At 45.5% G+C, this 17,533-nt stretch overlaps 1 protein-coding gene across 1 annotated transcript in view; it reads left to right on the forward strand.

The window, feature by feature from the left end:
• The window catches only part of PRR12 (proline rich 12), a 514,104-nt gene that overhangs the window by 455,618 nt on the left and 40,953 nt on the right, over positions 1-17,533 (forward strand). Inside the window, exon 12 of the mRNA XM_086930126.1 lies at positions 256-384. Within this exon, the coding sequence (XP_086786252.1) occupies positions 256-384 (129 nt within the window). The remainder of the gene's footprint in view (positions 1-255; positions 385-17,533) is intronic.

The following is a 17,533-nucleotide window of genomic DNA, read 5'->3' on the forward strand; positions in this document are numbered from 1 at the left end:
CATCTTCTCTGGAAAGGTGTGGTTGGATATCTATTTATGTACAAGTAGCTCAAAGCAGACAAAGAAGCTCAAAGAATTAATATATACTCACTTACTTTAAAAAATAACTTGCAAAAACGGAAGGCTAGGATAATGAGTACAATGAGAATGCTTGCTCGGCACAGATTCTGCCTTGCTAGACAGTACATACTTGGGTGTTGTGTTACAAAACCATTAGCCGTTAACAATTGTGCTTATTGACTTTTCTTTTCACAGGAGGCGCTGCACACATTCCCACAACTTCACACTGAAAATGGGGACACTATGGTGAAAATAAAACCAGGTGGGGAGCCGTACAACAGGAAAACACTCAACAAATTAAAGAAGAACATATCAAAACCCCAGGTAAGAAGGAAGGGCTCTACTTCAGGGCTTTGTTCTTGCTTTTACAGATGAGTGAAAGGTATTACATATTGTGAAGTAAGCTGTACAATTAAGTCAATCTAGCAAGCTGACAGTGCTGTTTTCAATATGGAGGGATAGGCAATCCGCTGGGTAGTTGGAACCTGCCCATGAATGATTTTTGAGGATATTATAAGTGAGGTAAATGAGTATTGAAGACAGGAGTATCCTACTTCTTAAAGGTCCTCATTTCTTATTTAATGTCAATTCCACACTACTTGAACAACACATTTAGTCTATTTATTTGAATATTTGAAGCTGTTAGTTGAACTCAATAGTAGAATAACACAGGGCCTCCATGACAAACCTGAATCCGTGAGAGACTTAAGCCTCCCAAATATGGGAACTTACTTTCTGTTATAATTGACTGCAGCCTCCAAATAATGAGGTTTACAGTGTCCTCTTCAGCTGTTCAAGTTGTCCTAGCAATGGTATCCTAATTCTCTTCCTGAAGGTTGTTCAAGCCATGTTCTCATCTTGCCTGGCTCTCCTATTCTCCCGTAATTTGTGTGTATTTCATATTGATATTTAAAAGCAGTCTGTGTTAAATTGCATACCTTACCAATTGCCTCACAATTTGTTTCCAGTCTCTGTAGATACTTGTTTCCCCTTCAATAGCTATGGAATCTCATTACATTTTACAGTAAATTCATACAGTTGTTCCTATAACATCTAAAGTGTTCTTTATTACTGGTCATCTTAATAACGTACATGTTGAATCTTCACCCAGACTGAAGCTACTCCATAGCCCTATATCTGTGAAAACAGGATTGATGGAGCACCTTTAGGCTCTTAACCCCTTCCATGCATGACGAGCTGAGCTCGTCATGACCACACCCGTTTTTAATGCTGTCCAGCACAGCAGAGGAATATCTCAAGCAGCGATGTGGTTAATACTCATCTGCACACACTGCTACCAATTTTATGCTCTCAATATCTCATCAGGAATAGTAAACACTGGTGCTCTGTGGTCAGTTATGATTTTTCTGCGCCTTTTGACACGAGTCCAGAGTTTCTCTCCATCTATGGTGAGTTTCACTCTCTCAAAAGTCTTCTAAGGTGCAATGCTGAAGGACATTTCTTCATTGAAAAAGGCAGGGTTTAAAGTCTCCAGTAGGTATGATGGACAAATGTCCACCAGAAACCCTCTTAACAATTATCTGTGGTGTGCAGGTTCGAGGCACGATTCCTTCTCTTGCAATCTTTGTCTTCAGATGAATCTGAATGCCGTTGAGAAGACGGAGACCAATCTTTTTTATGGACTATGCAAGCTTGGCGGTGGTTAGTCAAGGTCCAGGGCCAGGAGAAGATCCAGATTGCCCTACATCAAAATCCTCCAGGGAAAGGAAGCTGAGGCACCAGAGAAAGAGGCACTCCTCTTCCCCCAAGTGGCGTTTGAGGGCCAGGGGTCAGCCTGCACACCGGGCTTTTCTCCAAGGCTTTCTCTTCACCAGAGAGCCTGCATTGGTGGAGCGTCACCTCAGGGGGGCCTGCAGGCACGTTATAACAAGCGTCAGTGATGGTGCAGATGCTGGCTGGTATAAATGGGGCTCTAGTTGGCAATGGTTTTCACCTTTGTCCAAATAGGGACCCTTGCTTCTAGTCAGGGTAATGTAGTTATGCACTTAGACAACCCCCTGCACACCCCATTGGTAGCTTGGCCCAAGCAGGCAGGCTTATCTCAGAGGCAATGTGTAAAGCATTTGTGCACACATACAGTAACACAGTGAAAACACTACAAATGGACACCACACTAGTTTAGAAAAATACGAATTTTTTATCTAAACCAATTAATACCAAAACAACAAAAATCCACCATACATTTATCAAAATATGACTGTTAAAGGGTAAAAACATTTCTGTCCATAGCAAACGATGGATGCGTCACTTTCAACACCAAGTACCTGGGATACGTCAAAAATCGCAAGCCAAAGCAGCTGCAGGGAAGGTGATGAGTCGGTTCCTTACACGCAGAGAAGGTGATGTGCCGGTTTCTTACTGGAGAGAAGATGATGCGTCGGTTTCTTACTGTGTGGGGAGGTGATATGTCGGTTTCTTACTGCAGCCCCAGCCTTGCAGTAAATTTGGTGCCCAAGTGTGATGCGTTGCACACCAGATTCAAGACGTCGCTTTGTGAGGCTTCGTGTCATCCGGCTTCGGTTTTGAGAAGCTCCCAACTGTGTGACAGGACTCAGCGAGGCTTTGCGTCATCTGGCATCTGTTCAGAGGATTGCACAGCTGTACTATGGCACTTGGTGATGCTTCACATCATCCGGTATTGCTTCCGGAGAGTGCATAGCTGTGCGGCGGGGCTTTGCAAGGCTACGCGTTGCTTCGCTCCGGTTCTTACAGTGATCAGCTGCAAAGCCCACTTCTGAGGCCCTTTGACTGGAGGGAGGCACCTCAGCCAAGGGTAGAACTCACAGATGACAAGAGTTAAGCAGCACCAGCAGAGTTTCAGGAAGTCTTTTGTGTCCCTGAGACTTGTTAACAGAATGCAAGCACACACAAGTCCTTAGAGAAACTTCACAAGCAGGATACACAGCAAAGTTCAGTCCTTTATCCTTTCCTTGGCAATATCAGCCACTGCAGGCCAACACCCTCATTGCATCCTCACAGAATTTGTCAGGTCCTCATCAGGACAGTACATCAAACATGAGTGTCCACGGAGTTTCACTAAAATATCTGAATCACAAAGGAGAGTTTCTCTATAATAAATGGTGAGAAACGCAGAGGGTACAAAACGTGACTGCATAAGGAAGAAGTCTCATTCAGATGGCATATCCAAGAGCAGTAACTTGCTCAGGTATTCGCATAGAAGCGTTTATCAGAAATGAGAAATAAGATCAAAACTAAGCAATCATATAAAGTGTATGATATCAAATACCACTGCTTAGCAGAATAGAACATCTTTCTCACCATTTATTATAGAGAAAATCGCCTTTTTGATACAGATATTTTATTGAAACTCTTTGGACGCTCTCATGTTTGATGTACTGTCCTGATGATGACCTGACAAATTGAAGAGGACGCACAATTGTTGATATGTGTTGTTTCACACATACCAGTACATGTCCTACCTTTCCCCCACACTGCACCCTGCTCACAGGGGTACCCTTGGGCCTACCTGACAGGTGTCTTACATGTAAGCGAAGGGAAGGGCCTAGGTTGACATGGCAGTTTAGCAACTGCGAATTTAATAACTGCACGCACAGACACTGCAGTAGCAGGTCTGAGATACATTTACAGGTTGCTTGTATTTGTGGCACAATTAGTGTTGCAGGCCCACTAGTAGCATTTGATTTACAGGCCCTGGGCACACACCGTTCACCTTACTAGTGACTTGCCAGTAAATCAAACATGCCAATCATGAATAACCAAACATAGTAACAATTTACACAGAGAGCATATGCAGTTTAGCACTGATTAGCAGTGGAAAAGTGCCCAGAGTCCTAAACAGGTCAGGAAAAATAGGAGGAAGAAGCTAAAAGTTTGGGGATAACCCTCCAGAAAGGGCCGTTTCCAACGTTGGCTTACTCCAAGTTCACAGTATCAGGAGCAGACACAGCCTTATTTCTCCAGGCTATGCTTAATTTGTTCAGTTGGTTGCCATTTCCTCAGACGTGCATTTAGACCCCATAGGCCGGCAGGTGCTCCCCTACCATCTTCTGTGGTGGCAGATTTACTGGCCCTGCAAACTGCTAGTTAGTTAGCCACATCTTCCGATATGGGACATTAACCCACCTCCAGGTACTACTACAGCAGCGATCGCACCCTTCAACGCAATGCTCAAGAAGGCATCTGAGGTATTGTAACATAACATAATATGTGTATTTGTAAAGCGCATGTTCAACTGGAGGTATCTTGGCGCTGAATAACATATGTTTCTTGTTACTTAACTCAATGCTACTCATTTTATCGACCTCAGATGGATGAAAGGCTGAGTGGACCCGCCTGGATTTGAACCTGTGACCATGAGATCGAACACAGGGCCCTGCAGTCAAAGCATATAGACCCGGCTATATGTCACATCCCTCTGTTAAATACAGACCCAGTATCCTCACATATGTTTTGCATTCAGCCTCAGAATCAGTAAAGCCTTTACTCTCATTAATGACGCCCTCTTAGACGCCATCAAGGGGCCCAGGGTGTAGTCCAAAATGGCTCTGGCAGGGAGCCGTACAAGGACATGGCATCACAGACTGGCATGGGGATACCGTGCTTTTATATAAATACACCCCTTTATGAAGCGTCTGCTGGTCTAGGCCTCTTTTACCACTAAATGTAACCCAGGGACATTTCCCACTCATCCTCCAGACAGCGAATCTGTAAGACTGGAAGGGGTGTCTATGAAAATGTTCTTTGCAGTAAACCGGGCAATGTGTGTTATCGGGGGCATTACACCTATGCCCTGTGGAATATGGCTGTAGTGATAGTTTCCCAACTTTCCTCAACTTTTACTGGACCATTTTTCAGTGGTCTGAGATGCCCAGGATGCTTCCTGACACATCATTAATGCAGGACTGGACATGGCAACACGTCTGCTATGGCCATTGGCAAATTGTGGGGAATTTATATACTCTACCATTCCCACAGCAATCCTCCTCTCACATGAGCCCATCCCAGTCCTGTCAGTCTGACAACCACCTTTGAATGCTCCGGCAGAAATTGGCAGTTTTGGTGCAGAAGGGCTCAGTGGAGTTTGTGCCAGAGCAGGAAAGTGCACATGGGATCTACTCTCTGTACTTTCCGGTTCCTGAAAATATCTGCAGCCTTCGTTCAATCACAGAACTAAAGACCTTGAACACATTCCTTCACAAGGAATAGATCAATATGCTGCCCTGGCTCAGGTTCTTCTTGCGCTGGAAGCGGAAGACTAGATGGTGTCCCTCGACTTGCAGGGCTCGCATTTTCACATACCGATCCCACAGTTGTGTAGGAGGTACCTGAGATTTGTGGTAGAGTATTTCTCCACTTTGGATTCAAATCAGCTCCTTGTGTCATGAACATCGCAATAGTAGTGGTTTTGTCCCATCTTAGAAAGTTGGGAATCTCTGCATTCCAATACCTGGACGATTGGCTCCTCAAAGCCGACTCACTGCAATTGGTGTCACTTCAACAACGTGTAAGAGCTTCTCGGCTGAATGACTCTGGCATTTCCATCTGAGTGTCCAAGTCTCACCTAGAGCGGTGCTGGATACCACACTGCTCTGAGCTTTCTCCCCTCCACAGAGGAAGAGGACATTGGGGATATGATTCGGATGTTTCGAGCAGTAGCCTGAGTCCAGTTCTGATGATCCTGTGCCTGCGTGGTCTTTTGGCTTCTTGCCCACACATGCATGTTGACACATGTGGCTTTTCAAGTGGTACCCCTTCAGGGAGTGTTTCCAACACAAGGGAGATGTACCTGACTCAATTGCGATCTCAGGGATTCTGCAGCAGAGTTCAGCTGGTGGGTGACAGAGGAGCGCCTGCCTCAAATTTAGTCCTTCAGTATCCCTCCCTGCCACTGTGGTGACAGATGTGCAACCTTTGGGTGGAGCGCACATCACAGTGAACCAAAGATCAGAGGCTTCTGGTCTCCGGAGGAGCAGAGACTGACTATCAATCTCCTCAAACTCAAAGCACTCTGGCTGGCACTTACAGCATTCTTCCACTTTGCAGTCAATCTGTCTATAGCTTGACCAACAATATTACCGTTATGAGGTACGTCCGGAAGTAGGGGGGCAGTCGGGTCTCACCTTCTTTGTTGAGAAGCTCTAGACTTGGGCATACCAACAGTGGCTGTGGCTGGTTACCAGTCATCTAGTATATTCACTGAACATCAGCACCAATGAGGTTGTTGCACACATCTTTGCCCTGTGAAACATCCCTCAAGGCAACTCCTTTGCCACTTATAAAGTTGCCCATTACCTGATGACCCGTGCTCTCCAGTATGTGTTATGGGGAGCCATGGAAGACACATTTAAATTCAAGTGGAAGGTTCCACTTAAAAATGAATTTACTCCCATACTCTTAAATCCTCAAGTTCTGAGGAAGATTCGCCAAGACCGAGACACAGTTATTTGGGTTGCCCTTTAGTGGTGGCTGAGAAAGGTGTGGTAAACAGACCTTTTACTCCTCTCCCTATGTGCTTCTCACCCTATGTGCTCTGCTGCCTCTTTCTCTCAGAGGAGACCTTCTCAGTCAAACAGGTGACAGGTTCTACAGCCCAACCTCCAGACTTTACACCTACGTGCATGGAGACTGAGTGGGGTCAACTGAGTTCCTTTCAGCTGCCACCTGAGGTGGTTGACATAATCATCTGTCTGTTGCCCCTTTGCTAATGCTGTCAATTCTGGGAGATGGAACAAATTTGTTGCATGATGTTGCATGAACATAGAGGGGACCCCTTCAAGGCTACCTTGCCTAACATCCTTCAGTTTGACATCACCTTAGCCCGGCAGAGTTCTGTGGGGTGCAATGTCAAGGAGAACATTGCAGCCCTATTGACTTTCCTGTGTCTTCCTGTTTAACTGTCTTTATTCAAGTTACCAGTGGTCGTACATGTTTAAAGGGTCTGGCAAACATGTTTCCCCCAACTCTGCACTGCCCCGTTGGGACTTGAATTTAGTTGAACTTTTTTGATTGGTGCTCAGTTTAAGTCCCTTCATAGCTGTCCGTTATCGTTATTGATCTTCATTATGGAGCTTTTGGTTACTGTGATGTACGCATGATGCATTAATTCATTTGCATGCCATGAGTATCCGTCTGCCACTCACACGTTTTTTTCAGGGCAAGCACATCCTTTGAACTAAAGCAGCTTTACCCCATAAGGTGGGGACCCCATCCCATCTAGAGTAAGCTGTCATCCTTCCCACTTTTTATCTTTGCCACATCTTACCAAGGAGGAGAAGCGTTTACATCAGCTGACCCCAGGCAGCATGTTTGTTACTATATTGACTATACTAAACAGATCAGGCCTGACGACCAGCTCTGTATGGGGTTGACTGGCAACAGAAAGGGCAAGTACATTATCACCATGGATAATGTATCAAGATTTGCTATGCTCCTGAGGCGACAAAAAAGCTGCTGGAGAGAATCTGAGCCCACTCAACCAGGGCAACATTTTTTGCCTTGGCCAGGAGCTTACTGGTGGTCGAAACCTACAGAGTGGCGACATGAGCCTCCCTCCACACCTTATCCAAGCACTGTTGTTTGGATGTTGAGCAGAGAAGGGATGGCCATGTCATGCTCTCAGTTGTCAAAGGAGTCCCTCCTTTGACTGCGTCTTCAGACCCACCACCTCTGGATTATGGTTGGGAATCCATTCAGAGGTGAGGAACCTGCAAATAGAGATATCCATCAAAAGAAAGTTACTTTTGCTGGGTACTCTACCTACAGAATATAAGCGGTCCAACCCACCTCCCTGTTGTGGGGATGGCCATAAGCCTGATAATAAGAGCCCAATGTAGTGTGTTGCACTGCACTGATACAATACTCCTTTTCCTTATTATTAAATTGTATTGTAGTTATGCAAAGGCATAATTTACAATAAACCAAGACACAATCACGTGGATACAGCAATCAAAACGTATGTATCAGCAATTCTTGTAACATATAGAGGTAGTATCAGATGAAAGCCCAGCTGGCTCGATAGCTTAGAAACCTAGAAAATGCTTGCCAGATAATAACAGCACTTAGCCTTTTATCGGGAGAATCAAGACTGAATACATTATCATCGACCAGTACAATACTGGTGATTGGACAATACTGGTGATTGGGCTTATCACGGTCTTGGAAGATGTTGTAAAAACAGACCAGAAATGATGTCAGGGTGCTCTGGTGGTGGTTATGTGCTTCCAGTGACGCTACAATAGACATACAGATGATGGACGGCATGCAGAGCAAATCAAACATTCATCCCCAGTCAATAAATCTGATTTAAATCCATTGTTCTTTTGCTCACCATGCAACCCCAGTTTAGACCCAGCCAATCAGTCTTGAAACTGTGCTTCATGGGAACAGTCCAGACCGAACTGCCAAGCCAGGTCCTCCCTGGACTGAAAATAAGCATCCTGGGACTGGTTTTGGGACATCACCCCTCGTGACGCTACCACAACTCCACTTCTGGCATCGAGATGTAGCCAGCACTCTCCACTGGCGCAGGAGAGCTATGTCAGAAGTTTCCAGAGCTAGTCTGACACCTCAGATATTAAGAGGTGAGGAGTGGAGAGAGAAACTGAGGCAAGCGGGCATGATGCAGCCTCAACCATGAGAGTTGGGTTTTTTTGCCTCTAAGATCTCTGGATATGTCCTACTAGGGCTGTGCAAACATGGCCAAGTACAACCTTTTCTGCACTGGACTCTCAGTGGTAACAATTGTGAGGAGTTATAGGCTCCTCAGAGCAGTAGTCTACAGGTCTTGAGCACAGAGCTCAACAATCACACAGCATCACAATAACTGACGGTCTAACTGAGTGGTTTTGTTATAATACAAACATGCAGTAAGAGTCTGGCACAATTTAGTAACTCTGTACTCGGTCTAGCTGCACTTAAATTGTCAAACCAATCTCTTACCAATGGGTTCCCCACCCTCCTAGTCTAGGCAGTTCCTCTTTGCAAGAAAGACAGCTTTCTTCTGCTCTGCACTAGATACCGCAAAAAACCGTCCCAAAGAGCTTTTCAATATCATCAGGAATCAAACCTCTAAACCTATACCCTCCTCAACACATCCAAAGAGCGTTGCGACAACTTTCTCATCTTTTTCAATGACAACATCGCCAAGATAGATCTCTCACTTGGCTCAAATCTCATCCCCTCCACCAAGATCAAATCGACCACAACTCTTGTTAGCACCTCCTTAAACCCCCCAAAACACTGGTCGTCCTTCATTCCCATCCAGGAAGCAGAGATAGTCAAACGAATCTCCATTGGTAAACCCTCATCCCACGCCCTGGATCGGCTTCCCCCTCACCTGGCCAAAGACCTGAAGCTCTGGAATCGTACCTGAATGCCTCAAAGTAGGCCAAGTCAGGCCACTGCTGAAAAAAACAGAGCTAGATACTGAGGATCTGAATAACTTCAGACCTGTATCGAACCTACCTCTTTTGTCCAAGATCTTGGAAAGATGTGTACTCCCTCAGTTGACCCAACACTTGGATAACATCAATCTCCTAGATCCCCATCAATCGGGCTTTAGAAAAGGCTGCAGTACCGAATCCTCAAAGTCATAGACAATCTACTCAAGTCACTTGACACGCGTCAATTCTGCATTCTCAGCCTCCTAGATTTATCAGTTGCATTCGATACAGTTGACCTCAAATTGCTCGTTAAGGTTTTACAAGAAAGAGCCTGTCTTCAGGAGACGGTCCTCAACTGGTTCTCTTCCTTTCTCCACAACCGTTCACAAAGAATAAAAGTTAAAAACTTCGAGTCCGACCCCCACCCTGTCACCAGGGGTGTTCCACAAGGGTCAGTGCTAACCCCTCAGCTTTTCAACATTTACATTGAACCCCTCAACTCTCTACTCAGGAAATCCAACATCCCCTTTCACTTATATGCAGACGACACGCAGCTCTATCTGGAAACCACTTCAATTGACGAAATCCAGAGACTTAACACCACCCTCAAGTAGGTTCAACACTGGCTCACAAGTAATCACTTGAAACTCAAGCTAGAGGAAACGGAAATATTCCTCATCTCCAACAAAGACGAAAACCCCCAAATTGAAGAATGGCTCAAAGTCATTGACGCCCTCAATGGTAACCTCACCTTAAGGGATTCAGTAAAATCTCTAAAGATCCCCCTCGACCGAAAACTGGACATGAAGAGACATGAAGAAACACATTACAAGATACACTAAAAGTGTCTTTCTCAATCTGAAACTACTATACAAAATAAAACCCTTTCTCCCACCCAAGGACCTTCAATAAGCCACCAAGCACTGGTGCTCTCCATAATAGACTATGGGATTGCTGCCCTGACAGGGACAGCAAAATCTCACCTTGCCCCCCTGAAGACAACCTTCAATGCAGCTGCCAGAATGGTTACGGGAACTAAGAAATTCGAACACGTCTCCAGCTCTCAGAGAACTTAAATGGCTCCCAGTTGAGTTGCGAGCCAGCTTTAGAACAGCCTGCCTCACTCACAAAGCTCTGCACACAGGCAAACCGGAATAACTGGCCCCCAAACTCAAAAGGGCCTGCCAGTCCAGAAACCTCAGGAGCTCCAACTCTCTACTACTCATCCCGCTAAAAACACGCAAGCAGAAAACCGCAACCAAATCATTTGCTGGAAACGCACCATAAATCTGGAACTCCATTCGCTCCACATCAGAACAACCCCCTCCGTTTCCAAAATTCAAGACACTACTCAAAGCCCTCTTCCTCGAACGCTCTTGAACGAACTGATAGAGCCAAGGAAGTTCCTTAGCCGACGCTCCACCTTACCTTTATCTGGAACCGATGACACTGATTCAGATCAAGAAAACTTTCTGTGTACGAACCAATTGAACAATGAATACGCTCGGATGATCGTCTGGTTGGTCTTGCTCCCTCCTCGTCTTTGCCCCTTCGCTTAGGTACATGTTCCCTACCCAACGCGATCCCTCATGCTCATGCTCTTCCAATTTCCTGTAACGTCTATTTGCACATAATTGTATATGCTGTAAAGCGCTCTGATACCCGTGGGTCCAGCCAGCGCTATATAAAACTCCTAAAATAAATAAAAAATTGTAGTTGTGTGAATTTAGGCTTAGGTGCAAATTACCCCATAGTGAATTGGTAATGTGCTCAGTCTTTCATAGTTTCTGCAGTAGAAGATTGCAGTACAACAGGAAGACTAATTAGTAGCTTCTCTCCGCAGAGGAACTAATAGGATCACTAAAGGAGTTTTATCTCCTCTCTACCTTCTACAGCATGGGTAGTCATAAACAAACATTTGCCTTGGGGCCACAAAGTACGTTTTGTGTTGTGCCCGAGGACCACACTGATGCCAGCAGGGTGGCTGGAAGGCGTCCGAGTGAGTCATGAATTGTGTAAGGAGGTTCAAAAACATGTTAAACAGGCAAGCATTTATTTGCAGGTTAATAAATGGTTTTCCATTTATTTAACATCTTTTTCTAAATATTTGTGCTAGCAAATAAACAGCAGCTAGTTTTGCTGTTCACCAAGGGGGCCACATTTAAATGTCAAGAGGGCCGCAAGCTGCCCCCGGGCCGTACTTTGAGTATCACTGCTCTACTGTGTCTAGGTGTCCTCCCTCCTACTTCAGGAATGTCCGCAATACACTTCCATATATATATATAATCACCAAAGTCATGTTTTTTACCTTGCTGGAAACACAGCAGTAACAGACACAATCAAGAATTCTATGGAGCAGACGGAGATTTATTCATCAGATGGTCTTACAGGCAAGAAAACACTCGACGCGTTTCAGTGCAGACGCACCTTAGTCATGAGAATTCTTGATTGTGTCTGTTACTGCTGTGTTTCCAGCAAGGTAAAAAACACGACTTTGGTGTAATTTGAAGAGGTTGCCTACCTCGTAACGGACCGCCTTCACCGAAGCGGCTGGGAAAGGCGCTGCGAGCGTTCGCGCTCGCTTGTGGGATTTGATATATGTATAGATATAGATATAGATATATATCTCACACACAATGGATGTACCATGCAGGCCACATTGTCAACAGTCACTTAGGATGTTAGTGCTAAGATCCTGGTTTGTGCATGGAAGCAGAACCTTACACAAGTGGGCCGGCATGAGTGACGAGGGATAAAAAGGTGTTGTCACAACTATACATTCACAAAACACCATCACTGTATATACTAAACTCATGACCGGGACAATAGTCTATTGTCAGCGCAATATGAGGAAAGCTTTGTGCTCTCTCTCCTGGGCACAGGTCGAGTCCTCACTCATACCACAAGATAGTCCTAAGCTTTGAGTACACTAGATTAGTGTGCGACAAGCACCAAAATCAAAAGCTAGGATACCAGATACATGTAGTCGGGCATTCTGGACAAGGGAGCACAACTGTACACCGTACAGGGGATATTTCCGTCCCAGCAGTGACTTTGCGAGTAAGATGTTTTGCAATTTCAATGAATATGATTTGGTTTGTATTGGCATCGAATGTGACAACACTTAGCCTCATCACTATAGTGAACAGTAGTAGAAAATACTGCATGGTTTGAAGTCTATTCCATGTATTGAAACATTTTGAGCAGGTTGGAGTATGAATTAGATGGGATCGCTAAATAACATTAAGAATCGTATGACTTTGAGACTTGAGTTAGTAAGAAGAAAGATCGTCACTATGATGGAGCCTTTTCTTTAATGATGTGAGTTTTAATTAGTTTGCTGGCAGTTCAGACACTGTGCATAAGATTGAGGACTGAAGATAGACAGTAACGTCGAGTTGGTTTATTTATCTGTTTTTAGGCAGGATTATACTGAGCGTTTACTCACCACTTGACTGGATTGAACTCTACTGTTCCTAAGGTGAGAATTTGAGGACCTTACACATCATCCAAAATGAGTATAGGTTTACACCAAACATGTGGTTTCTTTTACCGAAGGAACTGAGAACCACTAAAATGATATATTCGAGTTGATACTAATGATGACAGGTGAGCTGATGTGTTGGAACATTTCAAGTAGTAAGCGAACTTATGGGCTATAAGGTAGCACTTGGGTGAAGAGACCACAGCGACATGATTACCCTCATAAAAACCCTGCTTGTTCTGATGTGCTTTGAATACATGCTTTGCATAATGGTTCCATGATTAAAACATTAATGGTGGAAACCTTATAAAGGCATATTGATACTTATATTGTTATCTTTTCGCATTAAAAGCCAAATGCAAACAGCGTATAAAGTAATTTTAAAATGTGAACATGATCACATTTTGGATAATGCCAAAAATGCACCACTGAAATAAAGTCACAGGAAGCATGATTTGGAGCACTCTGGTTCAAAGGTGAGGTTAAGGCTCGGAGTACCATATTCTAACTGTTGGTCTGTAATTGTATTTGATTTGTAGCCCCGATTAAGGAAGAGGTGATTATTTACCATACTGATGAAACATGTGTCGGCGACTAAAGGCCAATGAAGCTGTTTAAGTGACTATGTAGTGTAAATAAGAACAAGCATGTGAACTGGTGAATTGTGAAGAAGAAAAGAGTAACAAGAAAACTTTTTGGTACATTTGCTGCATGTTGTAACGTTGGATGCTCAGGACATTGTATCTATTTGAAGGGCTGGGGTTCTCCCTGAGACAAGTTAAGAGTGTTGGTGGCCGCTCTTTCCCTTGGAGCACCATTGATATTTGAGAATAATTGGGAATTTGCAGACAGTGCCATCTTTCATGCATTGGTATGCCCCCACTATTTGCTGAACTGCTGATGTGCTTTGACTGAGTGTGCCTTGGGCTCCTGCCAACCAGGTACCTAGGGCCTGTGTTCCTTCCCTAAAACTGTGTTGAAACTAAAACCCAAATTGGCATCTCTGGCCACCTATCAGCCCCTAGTAAATGGTACCCTTGGTACCCAGGGCATGGTGACCAGAGAAGACCCCTAAGGGCTGCAGCACTTATTGTGCCACCCTTAGGGGCCCTGTACCCTGACACCCACACACTGCCTTTGCAGGCTGAGTGGCTAAGTACAGAACTAAACAAAGAGTCGGCATGGCACACATCCCTGTGTGCCATGTTCACGAGACCCACTGCCCTGGCATACCTCAGTCACCCCTCTAGCTGGGTGCCCTATGCCAGTGGTGTGGGCACAGGTGCATGAGCCCTGTGCCCCTACAGTCCCGGCCATTCCTGGGCACTGTAAGTGCAGTGATGCCATTAAGAGTATATGGTACTGGGAGGTCGACATTAAAACTCCACAGCACCATGATGGCGTCACTGAAGTCTGAGAAGTTTGGTATCAAACTTCTCAGCACATTAAACCCACACTGATGCCAGTGTGAGATTTAATGTAAAATCCACCATAGGACATCTTGGAGATGCCCCCTGAAACCTAACCTACAATCCGCGAAGGACTGAGAGAGTGCCTAGGCTGCCACACAGCAGACATGTTGCTGGACCACTGGGTGGAGAGCACCCCGCTCTCCTGAGCCTGCAACAATGCACATCCTGGGCGAGGTGCTAGGTCTCCTCCCCTAGGATGGGCAGGTGAAAGCTTCAAAGGCCTACTGCCTCTGTGCGCTTCTCCAGACCATTTGCTGTACCCAGCGACTGCCCCCCACCGGTTCTGACCCCCACTCTGGCGGGAAACCCTACGTCAGGAAGGGGGGGGTGCCAGCCTGTGCCAACCCCACCCCTCAGGTGGAAGAGGCGAGGCGAAGCATGAACCCGGGCTCCGGCCATCTTGTGGATGGGGAGCCCTGCCCAATCACAGCTAGGCTCCTCCCACCGGAGAGGAGCAGACTAGGGGGTGTAGCCACCCCAGGACGGGGACCTATTGGTCCCTGCATTTGCCCTACCTGTAATTCCCCTAAATTCAGTATTTAGGGGCTAACCAAACCTTCCTTCTCAGATCCCAATAAGAAAAGAAGAAAGAAGATCAGGAAGACCCGCCGTGCAGCTGCTAACAGGACGACACCCACTGACTGACTTGTCCCCAGCCCTACCAGCCTGTCAATCCTGAAACCTGCTCCTGCTTAATCCCGGCGACTCCTGCGGACAGCGACCTTGGGATCCCCTGAGGACCTGCCTGCCTTGACCCTCTTAAAGACTGGGACTCCCATAAGCAGAGGCTCTCCTTCAACAACCATATCCCTGGTGCCAACCAGGAATCACAAGACCAACCCACTCTGCACCTGCCGAGCCCGGCCCGTGCCCGAGTGACCCAAGACCACGAGGACGTCCGCCCGGCGACTGGGACCCAAAGTCCAGTGCCCAAAGACCCTCCTTGACAAACCAGACGACACCTGCAGCCTCAGAACCAGGGACCCCTCCAACCATGACCAGCTGAGGGTAAGATTTCCCGACGACCAAAGACACCCCTGCACCAGGCGCCCTTGCGCCCCCTGTGCCTCCTTTTGGGGTACCTACCTCTTCCCCTGGATCCCAACGTACCTCTCAAAGTGGTGGTCGCACCTGAAGAATCACTGTCCCCGAGACTGCAGCCTTTGTTCCCTTTTTACCTTTTTCTATTAAATAACTTTGAGCGCCCGACGACTCAAAAGTACCCTGAACCTAGCCGCCCTAGTGCCTCTGGCGGTGCACCCCCCCCTTTGCCCTGAGCAAATGACACGGAGCCCAGCTCCCACAGACACGTGGCCTGCTAGCCAGCAGCCACCAAACGAAGGCCCCCTGCCTCTCATTGGATAACATTGGGCCTAACTACCTCTGCGCCCGACTGCCCCTGTGCCGCTGAGGGTGTACAAACTGTACCTACCTGACCCTTGGGGACCCCTGAGTCTATGCCCAGAACCTTAACTTCACTGGTCGAGTCCTTACCTGGCAACCGATAACTCACTTTCCTGCCATTGGATAACATTGACTGGTTTGGCTCGAAAAATCTTCTACGTGTGAAGTTTTGAAACTCTAAAATATTCCTACAAAATCAGCCGAATACCGAATTACGAAGTACTCACCTGTGATCAGGAGAGAAGCCAGTACTGTACCTTGTAGCCCAGTACTGAACCGCAAAAGTAATCCGAACCGGGTTTACTAGTAACCTGTATTTTCTCCATTGGAATCCATTGTCTGCTTTTCTATGAAATTTCTTCTAAGTGTGTACTTTTGAAAACTTGAAATATTCTTTAAAAATCGTACATACTACTGAAACGTAATTACTTACCTGTCTTAAGTAGAGATCCCAGTGCTGGACCTAGGAACCCAGTACTGGATTACATAAGTAACGAGACCGTACTTTACCTGCAACCTGAATTCTCTCCCATTGGATAACATTGCTAGATTCTCACAGAAAAGTGTCTAAGTGTGAACTTTTAAAATACCTTTATATTCCTTAAAAATCATCGCAATAACCAAAACTTTTTTTACTAAACTGTTTTCATTTTAGACCCCAGAACTGAATCTAGGATCCAGTCTTGGAATCACAAAAGTAATTTACAAAGTAATCAACCTCATTTTTTTTTAAAGAAAAACCTATTGAGCTCAATGTTAGATTGTGTTTAGAATTGTGTTGCCTACTGCAACCCCTGTACCTGTTGTGTTTACAAAGTTATTTCCTTTCTGCAAAGTAATTGCCTGTGATCACTCGTAATTGAGAAGCGTATATTTTGATACCTGTTGGTTTTAAAAATAAAACAACTATATCTTTTGATATAAAAACAATTGGCCTGGAGTTCAGTCCTTGAGTGTGGGAAACCTTTTGCTGACTGAATGTGTACAGCAAAGCTTTACACTGTCCTCTGGTACTGCCTTGCTGCTCAACCAAGCTACCACTTTTGAGAGTAAGGTCAGCCCTGACTTTAACCTCTGTTATACCTCTGGGGTTGGTGGCCTCTATGCACACTGTACCTTACTTTGGTCCAGTATATATAGAGACACTTTCTCACAGGAATACTTTAGGTTTGCGCTGGTACCAAACCTTGCCACAGTATAAGATATATCAACAGCAATTTTATTGACACCACAGTCACTACTTTCTCGTTGTCGAGACAGTTCACGGCGAAAACGATGACGACTTCATCCATCGACGTCCGACCTTGTTAACTAGAACTTCATTGTCAACAAAGACTCCATCGAAGACTGCACCAACGATACCATGCTAAAAGCCCCAAGTCAGTCGATGGCATTGCCTATGACCATTCCCTCAGCTACTATAAAAATTACAAAGATCATGAAAACTTCCTTGCAATGTGAGCCTCCCCCCAGCAAGTTTCTACTTTCCCCCAAGTCCTCTTTTGGGCTTGGAGGATTCAGACGATGGCGGTCCTTTTGGGCCAGGTCATAGCCCATTGGATTTCCAGGTAAAATAACAGGATGAGGACTTGGAAGGACAACAATATTATGAACAATATTCTTCTTCTCAGCCAAAGCAAAGGCATTATGACCAGCATTATGAGTATTATGCTGTGTGAGAAGGTGGTTCTAACCGTCTTATCTGCCTGGACTTTTTTGCTTTTTTGATC

The sequence above is a fragment of the Lissotriton vulgaris genome, chromosome 7 (assembly GCF_964263255.1).
Source record: "Lissotriton vulgaris chromosome 7, aLisVul1.2, whole genome shotgun sequence".
Lineage (NCBI taxonomy): Eukaryota > Metazoa > Chordata > Amphibia > Caudata > Salamandridae > Lissotriton > Lissotriton vulgaris.